This window comes from Ursus americanus, chromosome 23, assembly GCF_024610735.1.
Source record: "Ursus americanus isolate L20-20 chromosome 23, mUrsAme1.1.p, whole genome shotgun sequence".
NCBI lineage: Eukaryota > Metazoa > Chordata > Mammalia > Carnivora > Ursidae > Ursus > Ursus americanus.
The window spans coordinates 33,864,554-33,882,092 of NC_142149.1; the positions used below are offsets into that span (position 1 = coordinate 33,864,554).

The window sequence follows — 17,539 nt, forward strand, 5'->3', positions numbered from 1 at the left end:
TGTGTTGGTGTTCACAAGCACTGAGGAAGCACACGCCTGCTGCTGCATCCCTCACACAGTAGTGTTCATTTGAGCTCCTTCGATCACCATTTATTTTGAGTTTTCCTTTTTAAAGAAGATAAAGAACTTATAAAGAAGATAATGGCCCAAAGAGGAAATCCATATATCACATGAAATACAAGGTATGAGCTTTCTAATTTTTTACTCATCTTTTTAAAAAAATTGTTTTGTTTATTTCAGGGTTTAAAGGGTTCTGTTTGGGATGTTTTGGATTTTGGGAAAACTGACCTCTAGGGAACTGCGATATTACTATATCCACTGAAGGCACATTATGGACACATATTATGGACACATACAAAGGACAATGGCACACTAAAACAGTGCAAAGACAATACACTCTAATATATGCTGTACAGTATTTACATAGATTTCATTATTATATTCCCACTGAGTAGCCTAATTCATACATATATTCCATAGATATTTTCAGAGCTGAAGAAATGAATATAAATATGGCCTATAAGAAAACGTCCCCCTTTTAAATATTTTTTTGAAAATTTCCCCCTTTTAAAATGTCATGAGAAAAAGAACCAAATGAAAAACAGAAATAAATACTTGTGAACTGCAGCACTGCATTAGAGGTAGCTAATCTCCTGAACCTTAAAGTCAATATTATCTAACTCTCCATCAATTCTGGTATTCATCTCATCTCAATAGATCCTAATAAGTATATTCTCCTTTCCAAATACTAGAAGATATCAAGGACAAATGTTCTTCATTTCACTTTTGGAGTCAATGTTTTTAGAAACCCAGTGGACCTCAAGAATTATAGTGTATTGGAATGAAAGCAAATTGTTTTTCTGCTCTCCAAAAAACATTTTACAGCTGGAATCAGCAGACCATCAGCCACTCAGCACTATCCCAACTTTATAAGCATGACTCCTTTAAAAATTAACCATTGCCTCCAGCTAAACTTTGAAAACAAGGGGAAAAAAATCCAAATCTCTATAATACTAAGGCTAATTCTAACATGTTTACAATGTTTGTGAACAAAGCAAGAGAACTGGATATTTAAAAAACTGAGATTTCCAAATTTAAATAAAGGTAAGATCCAAGAAAAGCACACTAAATGAAGATTCCTCCATTGCTATAGAAATATTTTAAAAGGCACAGGAGACATGCAATTTTAGATGGCATCCTCCCTTAATATTGGTCCCTACTGGGGAGGTGACCTGAACTTATTTTGAAAAACAAAGGATTCAACTACTCTCTGTAACATTCTGCCTAATTTTTCTTGGTAAAGAGGACTCAAAAGATTTTAGACCTTTTTGGAAAAACAGATGTCTGCATTTATGGTCATCTGACTCCCAATAAGGTTAGCAAGGCAAGTCAATGGGAAAAGAATAATCTTGTCAACAAATGATGATGGGTCAACTACACATCCATATGCCAAAGAATATAACCCTGATCTCACACCGCATACAAAAATTAACTCGAAATTAAATCAAAGACTTAAATGAAAAAGTTAAAAGTACTGCTCTCTTCCTCAGCACTGCCTGCATTGGTGGCAGCCATCTTCTACTTGGCAACATGGCCGCTCTCAGACCTCTGGGGAAGCCCAAGATTGTTAAAAAGAGGACCAAGCAGTTCATCCGACAGCAGTCAGACCAATACGTCAAAATTAAGTACAACTGGTAGAAACCCAGAGGCATTGTCGATAAGGTGCACAGAAGATTCAAGGGCCACATCTTGATGCCCAACAATGGTTATAAGAGCAACAGGAAAACAAAGCCCATGCTGCCCAGTGGCTTCTGAAGTTCTCAGTCCACAATGTCAAGTGCAACAAATCTTATGTGCAGAGATTGCTCACAATGTCTCCTCCTAGGACCACAAAGCCACCGTGGAAAGAGCAGCCCCGCTGGCCATCAGAGGCACCAATCCCAATGCCAGGCTGTGTAGCCAAGAAAATGAACAGACAGCTTACGTGCATATTGTATTTGTATTAAACACACACACACACAAAACTGCCAAAAAAAAATGTTAAAAGTATTAACCTCTAAGAATAAAACATAGTGGTAAAACTTCATACCCTAAGATTAAGCAATGCTTTCTTAGATATGACACCAAAAGTACAAATGATAAAAGAAAAAATAGATAGGGCACCTGGGTGGCTCTGTGGGTTAAGTGGCTGCCTTCGCATGATCCCTTCGCATGGTCCTGGGATCGAGCCCTGCATGGGGCTCCCTGCTCAGAGGGGAGTCTGCTTCTTCCTCTCCTTCTGCCCCTCCCCCCCCGTTCCTGCTCTCTCTCTCGCTCACTCTCCCTCTCTCTCAAGTAAGTAAAATCTTTTAAAAAAAGAAAATAGATAAATTGGACATTTGTGCTTTAAAGAACATCACTAAGAAAAAGAAAAAACAGAATGGAGTTTTATAAAACATATATCTGATAACTGACTTGTATCCAAAATATAAACAGAACTATTACAACTCAAAAAAGAAAACACAAATAAGTCATAAATTTTAACAAAGAAGATATATGCTAGTGAATGAACACATGAAAAGATGCTCAACATCATTCCCCATCAGGGAAATGCAAATCAAAGGTATAATCAGATACCGTTTCATGAGACATCAATAGGATGGCTATAGTCAAAGAAAGGTAGTAACAATCAATAGTGGGAATGTGGAGAAATTGGAACTTTCATACACTGCAGGTGGGAATGTAAAATGCAGTCACTCTGCCTGGCAGCTCTTCAAATAGTTAAGGATAGAATTACCATATGACTCAGCAAATAAACTCCTAGGCGCATACTCAAGAGAAATGAAAACATATGTCCACACAAATACTTATACCCAAGAGAACTGAAAACACAGTTGACCCTTGAATAACATGAGTTTGAACTACACAGGTCCACTTATACATGGGTTTTTTATAAAACAGTACTGTAGATATATTTTCTTTTCCTTATGATTTTATACTAACATTTTATTTTCTCTAATTATAAGAACATAGTATATAATACATATGACATACAAAATATATATTAATTGACTGTTTATGTTATTGATAAGGCTTCTGGTTAACACTAGGCTAAGTTTTTGGAGAGTTAAAAGTTATACGCAAATTTTCAACCATGCATGCATTTGGCACCCCTAACCCCCATGCTGTTCAAGGGTCAACTGTGTATGTCCCCACAAAAAACTTTCATTCATGAAAGCATTATTCATAATAGCCCAAAAGTGGAAACAAACGAAACGTCCATCACCTGATGAATAGATACCTGTGGTATTACCCACACAATTAAATATTATTCAGCAACAAAAAGAAATGAAGAATAACATTCCATTGTCTGGATATACCATAGTTTACTTATCCATTCTCCTACTGATGGACATCTTGGTTGCAATGTGAATAAAGTTGCAATAAACAACTGTGTACAAGTTTTTTAAGTGGACAACAATTAAAACTCCTTTGGGTAAATACCAAGAAGTGTGATTGCTAGATTGTATGGCAACAGTATGTCTAGTTTTGTAAGAAACTGCTGAACTGTCCTCCAAAATGGCTATTATCACTTTGCATTCCCACCAGCAATGTATGAGAGTTCCTGTTGCTCCATATCTTTGTCAGCATTTGCTGTTGTCAGTGCTCTTCATTTTGGCCAGTCTCATGGGCACGTGGTATCTCATTGTTTTAATCTGAATTTCTCTGATAACATATGGTGTGGAACATCTTTTCATATGCTTATTTGCCATCTGTATATCTTCTTTGGTAAGCTGTTAAGGTTTTTGGCACATTTTTTAATTGGGCAGTTTCTGTTCTTCTTGTTGAGTTTTAAGCACTCTTTGTATATTCTGAGTAACAGTCCTTTAACTGGATGTGTCTTTTACAAAAACTTTCTCCTAGTCTGTGGTTTGTCCTCTCATTCTTTTGATACTGTCTTTTGGAAAGCATAAGTTTTTAATTTTAATGAATTCCACCCTATCAATTATTTCTTTCATGAATTGTGCCTTTGGTGTCGTATCTAAAAAGTCATCACCATACACAAGGTCATGCAGGTTTTCCCTATGTTATCTTTTACAAATTTTATACTTTTGTGTATTACATTTAGGTCTGTGATCCACTTTGAGTTAATTTTTGCAAAGGATGTATGGTTTCTGTCTAGCTACAGTTTTTCACATGGGAATGTAGTTGTTCCAGTACCATTTGTTGAAGAGACTATCTTTGCTCCCTTGTACTACACCTCTGCTGCTTTGTCAAAGATCTATTTCTGGGCTCTCTATTCTGTTCCATTGATCTAATTGTATATTCTTTAGCCAGTGCCACACTGTCTGGATTACTGTAGTTTGATAGTAGTAAATCTTGAAGTCAGGTAGCAACATGGCAGAAACTTGAATCACATTACTAAACAGAAGTCAATCTGAGAAAGCTACATACTATATGATTCCAACTGTATGACATTCTAGGAAATGCAAAACCATGGAGATAACAAAAAAATGAGTGGTTCCCGGGGAAATGGGGAGGGCAGAGATGAACAGGAAGAGCAGAGGATTTTTAGGACAGTGAAAATATTCTGTATGATATTACAGTGATGGATATATGCCATTATACATTTATCCAAACCCACAGAATGTATAAAACCAAGACTGAACCCTAAGGTAAACTATGAACTCTGGTTGATAATGATGTTTCAATGTAGCAACTGGACCACTCTGGTGAGTAACACTGATAATGGGGGAGGCTATACATGTGTGACAATGGTGAAATCTCTGTATCTTCTGTTCAATTTTGCTGTGCACTTAAAACTGCTCTAAAAAAGTCTTCAAAAAATTTTTTTTAACATTTGTTTATTTGAGGGGCACCTGGGTGGCTCAGTCGTTAAGCGTCTGCCTTTGGCTCAGGGCGTGATCCCGGAGTCCTGGGATCGAGCCCCACATCAGGCTCCCTGCTCCACTGGGAAGCCTGCTTCTTCCTTTCTCACTCCCCCCTGCTTGTGTTCCCTCTCTTGCTGGCTGTCTCTCTCTCTATCAAATAAATAAATAAAATCTTAAAAAAAAAAAAAAAGATTTGTCTTTTGAGAGAGAGAGTTGGCGGGGGAGGGGGGCAGTGGGAGAGGGAGAGAAGCAGACTCTCTACTAAGTATAGAGCCCAATGCAAGACTCAATCTCACCACCCTGAGGTCATGACATGAGCTGAAACCAAGAGTCCGATGCTCAACCAACTGAGCCACCCAGGAGCCCTAAAAAAAATTTTTTAAAGATGAACTGATAGATTCTACAACATAGATGAACTATGATTATCTATGCTCAGTAAAAGATATCAGTCACAAAAGACCACATATTCTATTAAGTCCAGAAAAGAAACCAGGAACACTCTCTCCAGAAAGACATATAAGCACATAACATTAAACATCACTTCAGGGATTTATTTGACTACCTTACAACTGATTAATGATCCTCTTAAAGTTCCGTAAGCTTTCTGGTTTTTGCTTTTTCATGTACATAAACATATGAATTTTTTAAAGATTTATTTATTTGAGAGAGAGTGTGCACGAGCATACATGGGGGAGGGGCAAAGGGAGAGGGAGAGAGAGACTCTCAAGCAGACTCACTGCTGAACACAGAGGCCAATGCGGGGCTCGATCTCATGACCTTGAGATCATGAACTAACCCGAAATCAAGAGTCAGACACTTACTCAACTGAGCCACACAGGTGCCCCAAATATATCATGAATTTAAGAGTACAGCCAGTGTGATGTTCAATGAGTAGGCCATTATGTGGAGAGGATAGGAAAATTACAAGTTGTTTCATTGCACACATATTCATTGATTGCCCACTATGTACTGGGCACCTGCCCAGCCCGTGAAAACACTGCGGCAATATATAGATGGGAACCCGAAAGAACAGGGATAGATTTGACTTTAACTTGAACTGGGCTTAGATCTCACATTAACCTGCCCATCTCTCCTCATAAATGTTACAAATTTGCTTCTAAACATTTTAAAAAGGAAACCTCCTCTTTCCAAAACTAAAAATAATTTTGCATTTTTCAGATCCTTTAAATTAATTTCTTATACTTGTTATTTATCATTAACGTAAATGAAGAACACACATAACACCACAAAGAAATAGCATTAGGATGGTAAGGAATAAATTTTCTTTCTCGAAGTTAAAAACAGAGGCCACTGGAAAGAGTTACTTACTGTACAATCCTTTGGTCTCTCCAGAGACTTCATATCTAACTTTCAATTTAAGCACACTGGAAATGACTGCTAATGACATCTATCAGTCCTTGTCTTTTGTTTTCTTCATCATACATGGGTTTTGAATTTCCACATCAGACAGCTGCTCAAGGCCACCGTCTCTATACAGGCAAATACAAAGGTGTCTCCTTTCTCATCATATTGGCTGCATTCCCTTTCTAGTTCTCTATCGGCTCTCTTTACCTGATCCTTCCACCCTTTGGCACAAATTCCCATGATGCTTCCCCTGATGGACACAGCTGTCTCTACTTATTTTACAGTCCCATCATTGTATTCATACATAACTAAGGCACTCACGATTGTATTATACAAGAGCTTTTTAAACTGCATTAGAAATCAAATGCCTACACCATCAAAACAATATCCTCATTAAGTGGAGAATTTGTCATTCTATGTGGGCTCTGGTCCTAATTGTTCAAGAACTAGAAACCGATCACTGGGGAAAACCTATGTGGCACAGGCAAATGGGCTACAATAAATGCTATTCTCAGTATGCCTACTGCCTCAGCAACATCTTTTTAGTGCCTCGGGCAAACTGGTTTATACACATGGGCTAGCCCAAATTCAGAGAAACACATAGAAACACGACTCGTTCCACCCGCTAAAAGCTTCAATCTGTATAAAGGAAAGGGGTGGGAATGTTGTAATTAAAGAAAAAGAAGATTCTTTCAAGTTAGGATATGGTATACTTGTTCCTTGATCTTAAATATCAGGCTATGCTAAATTTTGTTCAATGTGTTGATACAAATCACTTTAGGTGAAGCTGTATCTCAAAACAGGAAGTTAAATTCCTTCATACAAATATTCACCAAATACCATCAATCTTACCAACCCTACATCACTCACATAAATCCAATCTCTAGGGTCTTCCAGTCAAGTAAAATAATATGTAACTAACAATGAGATACTTCTTAAGAGAAGAATGAAATGAGGTAAGTTCCCACTATGGGTTGGGGTATTCACAGATGAAGGGGTTGGGAAGAGCTGTTGTAGAATGCTACGACACACAGTACTCAGAGCATGCAGAGAGAAATCACAACCTGTGTTGTTGTCATTGCTGTTGAAGCTTTCTCAACTCTGTTTCAATGTAAACTATATATTCAAATATAATATACATCCAGAGGCACCCAAATCAACAAAGTGAACATATACATACATAAGCAGTACCCAAAACAAAACAAACAAAACCCCAGGACATTACAGAATCACAAAAGCCCTCTCTCATATACCTTTCCAGCTCTCTTCTCCCAAGGCCATGCACCATCCTGCCTTCTGACAACTATACTAAACATCTGTCCTCAAAAGACATTGCTGGGTTCTAATACATAGTTTATTATACTTATTTTCATCTTTTATCCCCAGAAATGATAGTTGTATTTTTATACTACCCCATTTTTCAACATTTTAAGTTACATACATTTCAGATTTAATGAAATACACACTAAACAGATGTTATGGCATCCCCAAATCATGAGAGCTATTTTACAAATACTATACTGAAAGAAGAGGTGATAATTCTAATGGAACAGGAATTACTAAAAATTCACTTCCGGGGGCCTCAAGCCACCTGACCAGGACTTACTAATAAAACTGAATGTCACTCATAAAGCACCTGAGTGACACTCATAAAGCATCCTTCCAGATCTCTTCTCATCATGAACAATTCACAGAATACAAGAGAGCCTAATACTTTAATAATACTTATTTCAACTACTGAGTGAGTCCAGTAATGCAGAGGGAAGCATTTAGGACTGTATGACAAAGATATCCCAAAGGGGGCGCATGGGTGGATCAGTCAGTTGGGCATCCGCCTTCGGCTCAGATCATGATCTCAGGGTCCTGGGATTGAGCCCAACATTGAGCTCCCTGCTCAGCAGACAGTCTGCTTCTCCCTCTGCCCCTCCCCCTGCTCATGTGCTCGCTCTCTCTCTCTCTCTCTCTCTCTCAAATAAATAAATAAAGATGTCCCTAAGGCTATCAACTAAAAAAGAACAAAGGCATCAAGAAAGAGTAATAATGATTCACTCTCCCATTCATTTTTATTAGATTTCACTAATAGTCTGTACTTGCTAAAGGCTCATAAAATAGAAGCTCCTAGTCCCAAAAGGGAAAACACTCCAGATACTGGAGAGATACTCAAGAGCTGATGACTACAAACATATAATTTTCAAATTTCAGATTTTCTGGATTTACTCCAATATGTGGGAGAAACTTCACTCATATATGCGTACATATATTCACTTCTTTAAATATCCACCGAACACCATTAATTTCCAGGTCAGACCTATATATCATTTTTCCTGGAGATGACTACTGATCCTATATTAGCAATTTTCTTCCCCATCTGATGACTTATAACAGAGTTGCACTACATTCTAAACCATTTTGGCTAACTAAACATCTTGGAAAAGGACCGCTGATGTTTTGAAACCAGAAAACAGTTGAGATAAATGTTTTTCATCTTCAGCAAATTGAGTTTTAGTCTCACAAGAAGCAAAAATAAACATCAGTAATATTTTTAAGTTAGCTAGAACATCACGGATATATTATACTTTCCATGCAGACCTTACTTCCTTCATCCAAATCAAGCTAGATAACTTTGCTCTAAAGGAGATCACTGTCTAGTAGCAGAGACAGAACAAGTAAACAGAAAATGCATACGATAACATGGAAAGTTAAGTGTCTTAACAGAGGCAAAGATTACATGTTATAAAAGCATTCCCAAAGGGTGTTGAGTAATAAAAAAGGTCTGTAATCAAACAAATATGGGAAATATACAAATGTAGTAAATAAATTTAAGCAGATTAAAATGTTAGTCACCACTGCCATTCTCCAATAGAAGGCAGTGTTTCCTGACTATATGTGACCAGGGCACCTTGATGCCCACAGCATGTTGAAGGTTTGTGTTCTGCCAACAGACTTTGGGAACTGCTATCTTTGGGGACTTAGACGAAGGCAAGGTTGCTGTAAGCTAAAGGTGTCAGGAAATGGTTCACATAAGAACTAATACAGACAGCCGAGAATTAAGACAGCAGGATTAAGACATTCTGGGAAAGGAGGGTGCTCGTGTAAAGGCCAATTCAGACAGGAAAATAAAGTGACAGTGCACCTGCAAAGAAATGAGAATAATGAATGGAGTTCAAAGTAAATGTAGCATAAGCAGCATGAAAGGGAATTGTAGATATAAAGAGTTAAAAAGGATACCGAACATTGATAAAGAAGGTTTTTGTATGTGAAAAACCTTGGGATTTCAGGTGGTAGGAAATTTACAAGATACATGTCCCTGTTGGCCCAGGACATTTCTAGTATATATGTTGACCAGATTTGATCAGAATTAAATTAAGTATGGCATTTGTTCAAATCGAAAGACCTCAGTTTAGATGATAAATTATATATGGTCATTTGGTAATGACCTTTGGAAAGGTATAAATGAAAAAGACTGTCCATGAATTGATAACTGTTGAAACTAGATAAGTACATGGTGGTTCATTATTCTACTTTCTTTAAGTAACAGTACGTACTACCCAAAATAAATTCTTAAACAACATTCACAAGAGATGAAACAGTATTGTATAGTATTATTAATATAATAAAACACAATATTTTCACCATCTCACTAAATGTTTATCCAATAAGAAAAATTTTAATAACTTAATATTTTTTTATAAAATTTTTTATAAAAAATTTTTATAAAAATTTTAATAATTTAATAATCAAAATACATTTAACCATTTTAAGGTAACTAAAAACTCATATTCTTTCTATAAGAACCTCATAGTTTCAAGTAAGAATGAAAACTAAGAAGAATACATACTCTATTCATTCTTCTTTTGCTTAAACATACTTTCATTCTTATTTCCACTATAAATGTTTTAATTGAGAAATTATAGTAAAATCCCAAGATATGAAATTTCTTTAATTGCTTTCTTTGACAATGTGCCAGTTTCTATACTGATTCTGTCAATTGATTCAAGAGCTTTATGTATTTGCTTTTTTTTCTGTCAGATAGAAAATCTGTAAGTTGACCCACGTCAGAACATTCCACAAATTCTTCCTTTGCAAAATCTCAAATTGCAAAATACTTGTCCAGAAAATTGGCAAATATTGTCAATGTACAAAAAACAAAGCTTTTTAAAAGATAAATTGTATTTAGAGCCTACAGTATCATAGATTTTTTTATAGATTCTTATATGGAGGTCCTTATTCAAACGGACAATGCACCCCAATGTTTATAGCAGCATTATCAACAACAGCCAAATTACGGAAAGAGCCCAAATATCCATTGAGTGGTGAATGGCTAAAGAGGACACACACACACACACACACACACACACACACACACACAAGAATATTACTCAGCCATCAAAAAGAATGAAATCTTGCCATTTGCAATGACATGGATGGAGCTAGAAAGCATTATACTAAGCGAAATAAGTGAGTCAGAGAAAGACAATTGTCATATGATTCCACTCATATGTGGAATTTAAAAAACAAAACATATGAACATAGGGAGGGGGGAAAGAGAGGCAAACCAGAAAACAGACTCTTAACTATAGAAAACAAACTGATGGTTACTGGAGGGGAGGTGAGCAGGGGGACGGGTTAAATGGGTGATGGGTATTAAGGAGGGCACTTGTGATGAGCACTCGGTGTTGTATGTAAGTTGATGAATCACTAGATTCTACACCTGAAACTAACACTACACTATACGTTAACTAACTGGAATTTAAATAAAAACCTGATAATTGTCTTTCTCTGCTTGACTTATTTCACTTAGCATTATCTCCTCCAGTGCTGTCCATGTTGCAGCAAATGTTGAGAAAGACAATTATCATATGGTTTCTCTCATCTATGGAACATAAGAACTAGGAAGATCGGTAGGAGAAGAACGGGATAAAGAAAGGGGGGGTAATCAGAACGGGGAATGAAGCATGAGAGACTATGGACTCTGAGAAACAAACTGAGGGCTTCAGAGGGGAGGGGGGTGAGGGAATGGGATAGGCTGGTGATGGGTAGTAAGGAGGGCACGTATTGCATGGTGCACTGGGTGTTATACGCAACTAATGAATCATCGAACTTTACATCAAAAACCAGGGATGTACTGTATGGTGACTAACATAATAAAAAAACATTAAAATAAAAAAATAAAATAAAATAAAAACTATACAATAGGGTTGCCTGGGTGGCGAATAACATAATATAATAAAAAATATTATTATGAAAAAAATATAAAAAATAAAATAAAATAAAATACAGAGAGGTTTAATAAATAAATAAATAAAAACTTGAAGAAAAAATGAAACAAATACATTTCCATCGCCTATTAAATAACAGAAACTCATGTTAGTAGCAACTAATTTCACTCATTTGTAAGAGGCATACAATTAAGGATATAAGGCATATCTACATCATTTTATGCAAAATTTTATTAGACCATCTAAGCTTAAAAGTTCCTATTATCATACATAATTTTGCCCAATTTCTCCAATAAAACAGAGTACTCTGAAAGGTCTATTCTCATTCCAGTGTATCAAAAATATTACAAAGCCTGTGTCCTTCAAATCTAATTATAAATTCAATACATAAATCTAGTGATTTTTATGCTAAGTAAAACAAGTCAGTCAGAGAAAAACAAATATCATATGATTTCACTCATATGTGGAATTTAAGAAACAAAACAAGTGATCAAAGAAAAGAGACAAACAAAAAAGACTTAAATACAGAGAACAAACAGGGGGGTGATGGGTGAAGAGGATTAAGGATGCACTTATTGTGATGAGCACTGAGTAATGTATAGGATTGTTGTATCATTATATTGTACACCTGAAACTAATATAACACTGTATGTTAATTATACTTGAATTCTAAAAATTTTTTAAATCTGGTGATTTAAAATTGTTCCTTTATAATAAAGCTTATTTTTTCTTTTAAAATTCTATCTTGGGTATTTAATTACTGAAAATCTACATTTCTTACTTATTTACTTTAAAAACTTCACTATAAATATGTTCTGTAAAATAAAAATTTCTATTATTAACTTATTCATATTTATTAACTTCTCTTTAATCACTATGACAACTGACTTTATACCCAACTCTTACTACAAAGAAAGAAACAGATCTATTGGCAAGTACAATATTACTTCCAGCCTAATGTTTAAATTTCAAAACATACATTGCCATTTAAATAAACGACCTTAACAAATAATGATTTGGGATGTTTTTCCTCCAATTTTACACAGAGCTGAGGCAGCAAAAGCTATCGCTGTATTTTAAAAAGAAGCAAGAAAGTACCTCTAGGCTCCTGACCTTATTTTAAAAGGGAAAAGCAGCTACCAAGGAAAACAGACTCAAAGTGTAAAATTAATAAGGAGTCACAACAGAGATATCTGACTTTGCAGAAGCCACGACACACATATCTTTGATTAATGATGAAGAGCAGAAGACGACGGATAGAATGTAAGATAAACGCTAAGGAGGGGCGCCTGGGTGGCTCAGTCGTTAAATGTCTGCCTTCGGCTCAGTGCATGATGCCAGGGTCCTGGGATCGAGCCCCGCATCAGGCTCCCTGCTCCGCTGGGAGCCTGCTTCTTCCTCTCCCACTCCCCCTGCTTGTGTTCCCTCTCTCGCTGGTTGTCTCTCTGTCAAATAAATAATACATTTTTAAAAATCTTAAAAAAAAATGCTCAGGAAAACCTGGTATCTGAATCTGGCTGAAGGGTTCATACTCCGCCCTGATTCACTGCTCTGCAGCCCACATACATGGAGGTAACGGATAGATTCACACATGGTTCCTTAGATACAGTCTAGTTCTCTAATTGTTTTAATTATAATAATGAGTAATACAAATATAGTGTAATATATTAATTCATAAGACCTGTACAAGAAGAATATGCTAAAACAGGCCATGTACTATCCAAAGCTGTCCATATTATGCATAAAATACATTTGTGAATGAAGATATTATTAATGAATATATGCTTCTCAAAAACTTTTTAATTTTTTTATGTCTGGATTGACAACGTAAGATCCTGCCTAGTGATCTACATTTCATAATTAATAATCATAAATAAATTTCTGATTACCATAAAATCAATGAGAGCTGGATTAATGTACTCATTTGTTCAAGAAATATATAGTGAGAGCCTACACCGTGCTAGTTCAATGTCCCAGGCGTTAGAGATATGAATTGTATACATGAGGTCTTGTGAGAAAATGAAAAATATTTCAGGGTACATGATCTCGATCATTATCTTTGTAGATGTCTGAGAGATGGCTGCAAGCTCAAGAAGACAAGCTGTCATAATTCTTCTTCCTAGTCTGCCAAATTATAAATACTATGTGTTATAATGAATTATATTATGTGTTATATATCATATACAATGGATGCAATTCCATAGAAATGATAATGTATTAGTTACCTCAGAACATGACCTCTTATCAGAAAGGATAATATCTACTACCCAGGGCTTAATACATAGTAGATATTAGGTAAACATCTAATGAATAAGTATGTATACAGTTGTGATAGTTCAAGAACAGCAGCAATACAAGTTGGATTCCCTAGTCATAACAAAACTGAAATCTGTTCCAACAAAACTATCTCTACAGCACACGCATAATCAGACTCTGGGAAAAAAACAGCTAGAGCTTTGACGGAGAGTTATAGAAGTTAAAATATAAGAATGAAAACTACTGTTTTACTAGTGTGTAGTGAAAAAAAAAATTCTAGTATATGTGCTGCCGAAGGGAGCATGAAAAAAAAATTCTAACTCCAGACTTTCTTTGGACTCCGTTCCTGCTGGAATCTCCACCCTCCTGGCCCACCCTACAAGTTTGGGACATGCCAGCCCCTACAACTGCAAGAACCAATTCTTTTCAAAAAAAGAATCACTCAGCCAGTCAGTGAGTATGTATGTGGCTCCAGATTCTATGCTTATTCCGGCACTTTCAAACAGTACTGGAAGTCGTGGGAGATGGAGTAAGAAGGAGGGAGGGAAAGAAAGAGACTGGGACATGTCTCTAAGTTTCAAATCCCTCATGTACGATATAGTCCAGTTATCTCTTCAAGTATGTTATGTGAATGAAGTAACTTAACAACAGCTCTGGAAAGTATGGCATAGCTACATGAACCTAAATTACTCATAGTTACTCAAGGAGAACATGTAAGGAGAAACTGAGGCAACATAATACAAGGCTTGCTCAATAACAGGAAAAAAAATGTGTTGTGGGTTGTAAATACATACCATAAAATGAGAGTAGTAAGAGATCCACAGAAACACAGGCATATCATAGTAACTGAATAACCACGAAACACTGATGTGATGATTACAATAAGTTTGCTGATTCTGTCAAAAGCATATTATAAGAAATAAACCAAGTTTCCGGGGATGTACTGTATGGTGACTAACATAATATAATAAAAAATCATTATTAATTAAAAAAAAAAAAAAAAAAAAAAAAAAAAAAAAAAGAAATAAACCAAGTTGATACATACTTGTGACAAAAAACTTTTTTGTGAAAGTACAGCTATCAAAGGCAGCAATTTTCTCCTGCAAGACTACAACGAGGATCCTAAAATTAGAGGGAGAAAAAACAACAAAAAATGTGAATGTGAAATTCTGTATATTAAATCATAAATAAGTTAAATCATTAGATTTAAAGAAGTATCTATCAACGCAATTTAGGCAAGAAACATCAGCCTCTTAAAATGTAAAAACAGAACCACAAATTCCTTACTATAATCAAGAGAGACAGGATTAGAAGAAGAAAAGTGACAGAACAAACTACAGCTTAAAACATTATTTTCTTCTAAATAAAATTTTATTTTCATTCATTATAAATCAAATAAATCTATCTTCATTAGGAATGTATGAAATCAATAAACTGCTGGCTATTTACTAAAAGTGTTTTTCCAGTGCTGGCTCAAAGTCATGGAATTAAACATAAAATGGATTTACGTAACCTGTCACTTAAAATGATTGCTGAATTTCCCAACACAAGAGCAAAAGGAAGAAAGAAAGAAAGCAAACTCAGACAACTGTTATTCAGTATAAATGACTCATTTCTGATTGACTCAATATATTAAAATTTAATCAGAATCTGTATGAACTATATTTCTCCCAGAGCCCAAGATTTGTAAAAAATTAGGAAAATAAGTTAGTTATAAAATATTTTATAACCAAAACTCCTAAAATATATCCAAAATGAAGTTATTTTATAAATTGTGTTTTTGAGTACTTCTCTTCACATTACAGTAACATAAAGATCCAAATTTCAAAGTTATCTTAATAATCAAATAAAAGGTTACAATTATTAAATATTTAACATACTCAGGGTATTTTTCCAAATTTGGGGGAGGTAAATCTGAGTAACAGATGTTAATGATGAGTAGGAAAAAAGAAAATGTTGTCTTTAACATGCATGCTGTATTAATCTTGTTCATTTGCTAATGCAGAACAAAATCCTTAACACAGCTGACAACACATAATAAATGATTCTGTCATGGCACTTAACATAAGAAACCAACCAATCATCAGAACCAGGTTAAAAGGCTTAGGGAATCCATAATAAGAAGGTAACAAACTCAAATGAGAGAAAATGCAGAAAGACAAACAGAGATGAAAAGGTTTTTTTACAATCAAGAAGCCCCTCCCCGTAATATAGTAACATACAAAATCATTTCCATTTCCACAAGGACGGTTTAATTTATTATGAATATTGCTAAGTCCAAAAGACTGTGCCTACAGCTGATTTGCAAAACCAAATGCAGAATTAACCAGGGAAAGATGTGGTGAATCAGATTTGACATTTTATAGAGCAAAAGCTAAGCAGTATCGTAACATCTACATGATAGCTTTTCCTCTAACCTTTACCACATTTAAACTCAGGCAACTTCTAAGTGGAAAATCAATTTTTTAAAAATTACATAATGTATCCAAATCAACAGATTTTTTTGCTGTTGGAATATATCGTCAATGGTTTGTCTTAAAAAAAAAAAGAAAAAAGAAAAAGGAGAATATGAACCTTTGCTATATCAACCAAATTTCCAGAGAATTTCATAATCACTTTTCATTGATGATATCTCATATTCATAAATCACTTTTATCTGCTTTTACTCCTACTCAGAAGTTTCACAATCATTAATCACACATGATGAGCACACAGATGACTATGAAAAGATTAACTGTATTAATTTTCAAGGTAATTTATATATGTTAAAATAGTAACTGTCTCGTTATTTCACAGCTAAAATTAAAAGTAAAAAACACAAAAATATTTGTTGTAAGAAAAGCTGACCTAACTGCATCATCCAGAAACACAGTACTTGGAACAAGTACAGATTTACTGTAACAGTTTAAAAAAATAATGCAAGAAGTACTTTTTAAAAAATTTAACTGCACTGCGTTTTTCTGTTTTCTGGTATATTTGTGTATTTGTAATACGAGTAAATTGTGACCTAAAAATCTTATTTGTACTTAATCTCCCTTTTCAAGTGTGCTTAAGTTTCTGTTTGGCTAACTATGTATGTAATCTATTTTGTGAGAGCACAAAGGACACCTGAAGAAGAGCTCTCATTGTATTTTTCCAAGTTAAATATATTACCCACTAGACCCACCCATTCAATAATGTTGATTTTGAATAATTTGATGTTTCACTGGATAATTACATTATCCCAGCAATAATATTTGTTTCCTATAATTTTGAGTTTGATACTATTTGAAGTATAAATATGCATAATAATTAGATCTCCACTATGAACTACAAACTATCACTGAACAGCTTTTCTTTGTCTGATTTCATGTTTTTGTACTTGAATTCAAATACTTTTATCATTAGTGTCAAAGTCCACATGTTCTTCTAGTTTATATTTGTCGGGTATGTCTTTATATCTTCTTTTTACAGTCAACCTTTCTGAGTCATTCTTTGAATCCCTTTAAAATCCAATCTGAGAGTCTTTTATTACAAAATTTATTTTATATTGACACAGCATAAATTATTGTGTTTTCCATGTTCCATGTGTTTGCTTTTTGATGAGATGTAAGATTTACAGTTTCCATCCATGACCTCGATCAAGACATTTACCATTGCAGGGCTGCAGTTTTCTCAAATGTAAAAGGAAGTATTGAGTAATAGAAGATTCTTAAAGTCCCTATCTCCCCTAATGTTCAATGGCTATAAATTAATTCTTCATTATCATCAGGTCAGGTTCAACCCAGATCTGAGTATTTTCCTGGAGATTTCAACAAAACAGATTTTAAAGAAGGAAAAACTACCTAG

General features: G+C 35.0%; 1 protein-coding gene and 1 pseudogene across 19 annotated transcripts in view; one reads left to right on the top strand and one right to left on the bottom strand.

The window, feature by feature from the left end:
* The window catches only part of BCAS3 (BCAS3 microtubule associated cell migration factor), a 579,161-nt gene that overhangs the window by 429,923 nt on the left and 131,699 nt on the right, over window positions 1-17,539 (bottom strand). For all 19 annotated transcript variants that reach the window (XM_087854571.1, XM_087854575.1, XM_087854572.1 and 16 more), the window contains one exon: window positions 14,757-14,833. In XM_087854571.1, coding sequence (XP_087710697.1) covers window positions 14,757-14,833 — 77 coding nt within the window. The remainder of the gene's footprint in view (window positions 1-14,756; window positions 14,834-17,539) is intronic.
* Window positions 1,591-2,044, top strand: LOC148107980 (large ribosomal subunit protein eL32 pseudogene; annotated as a pseudogene).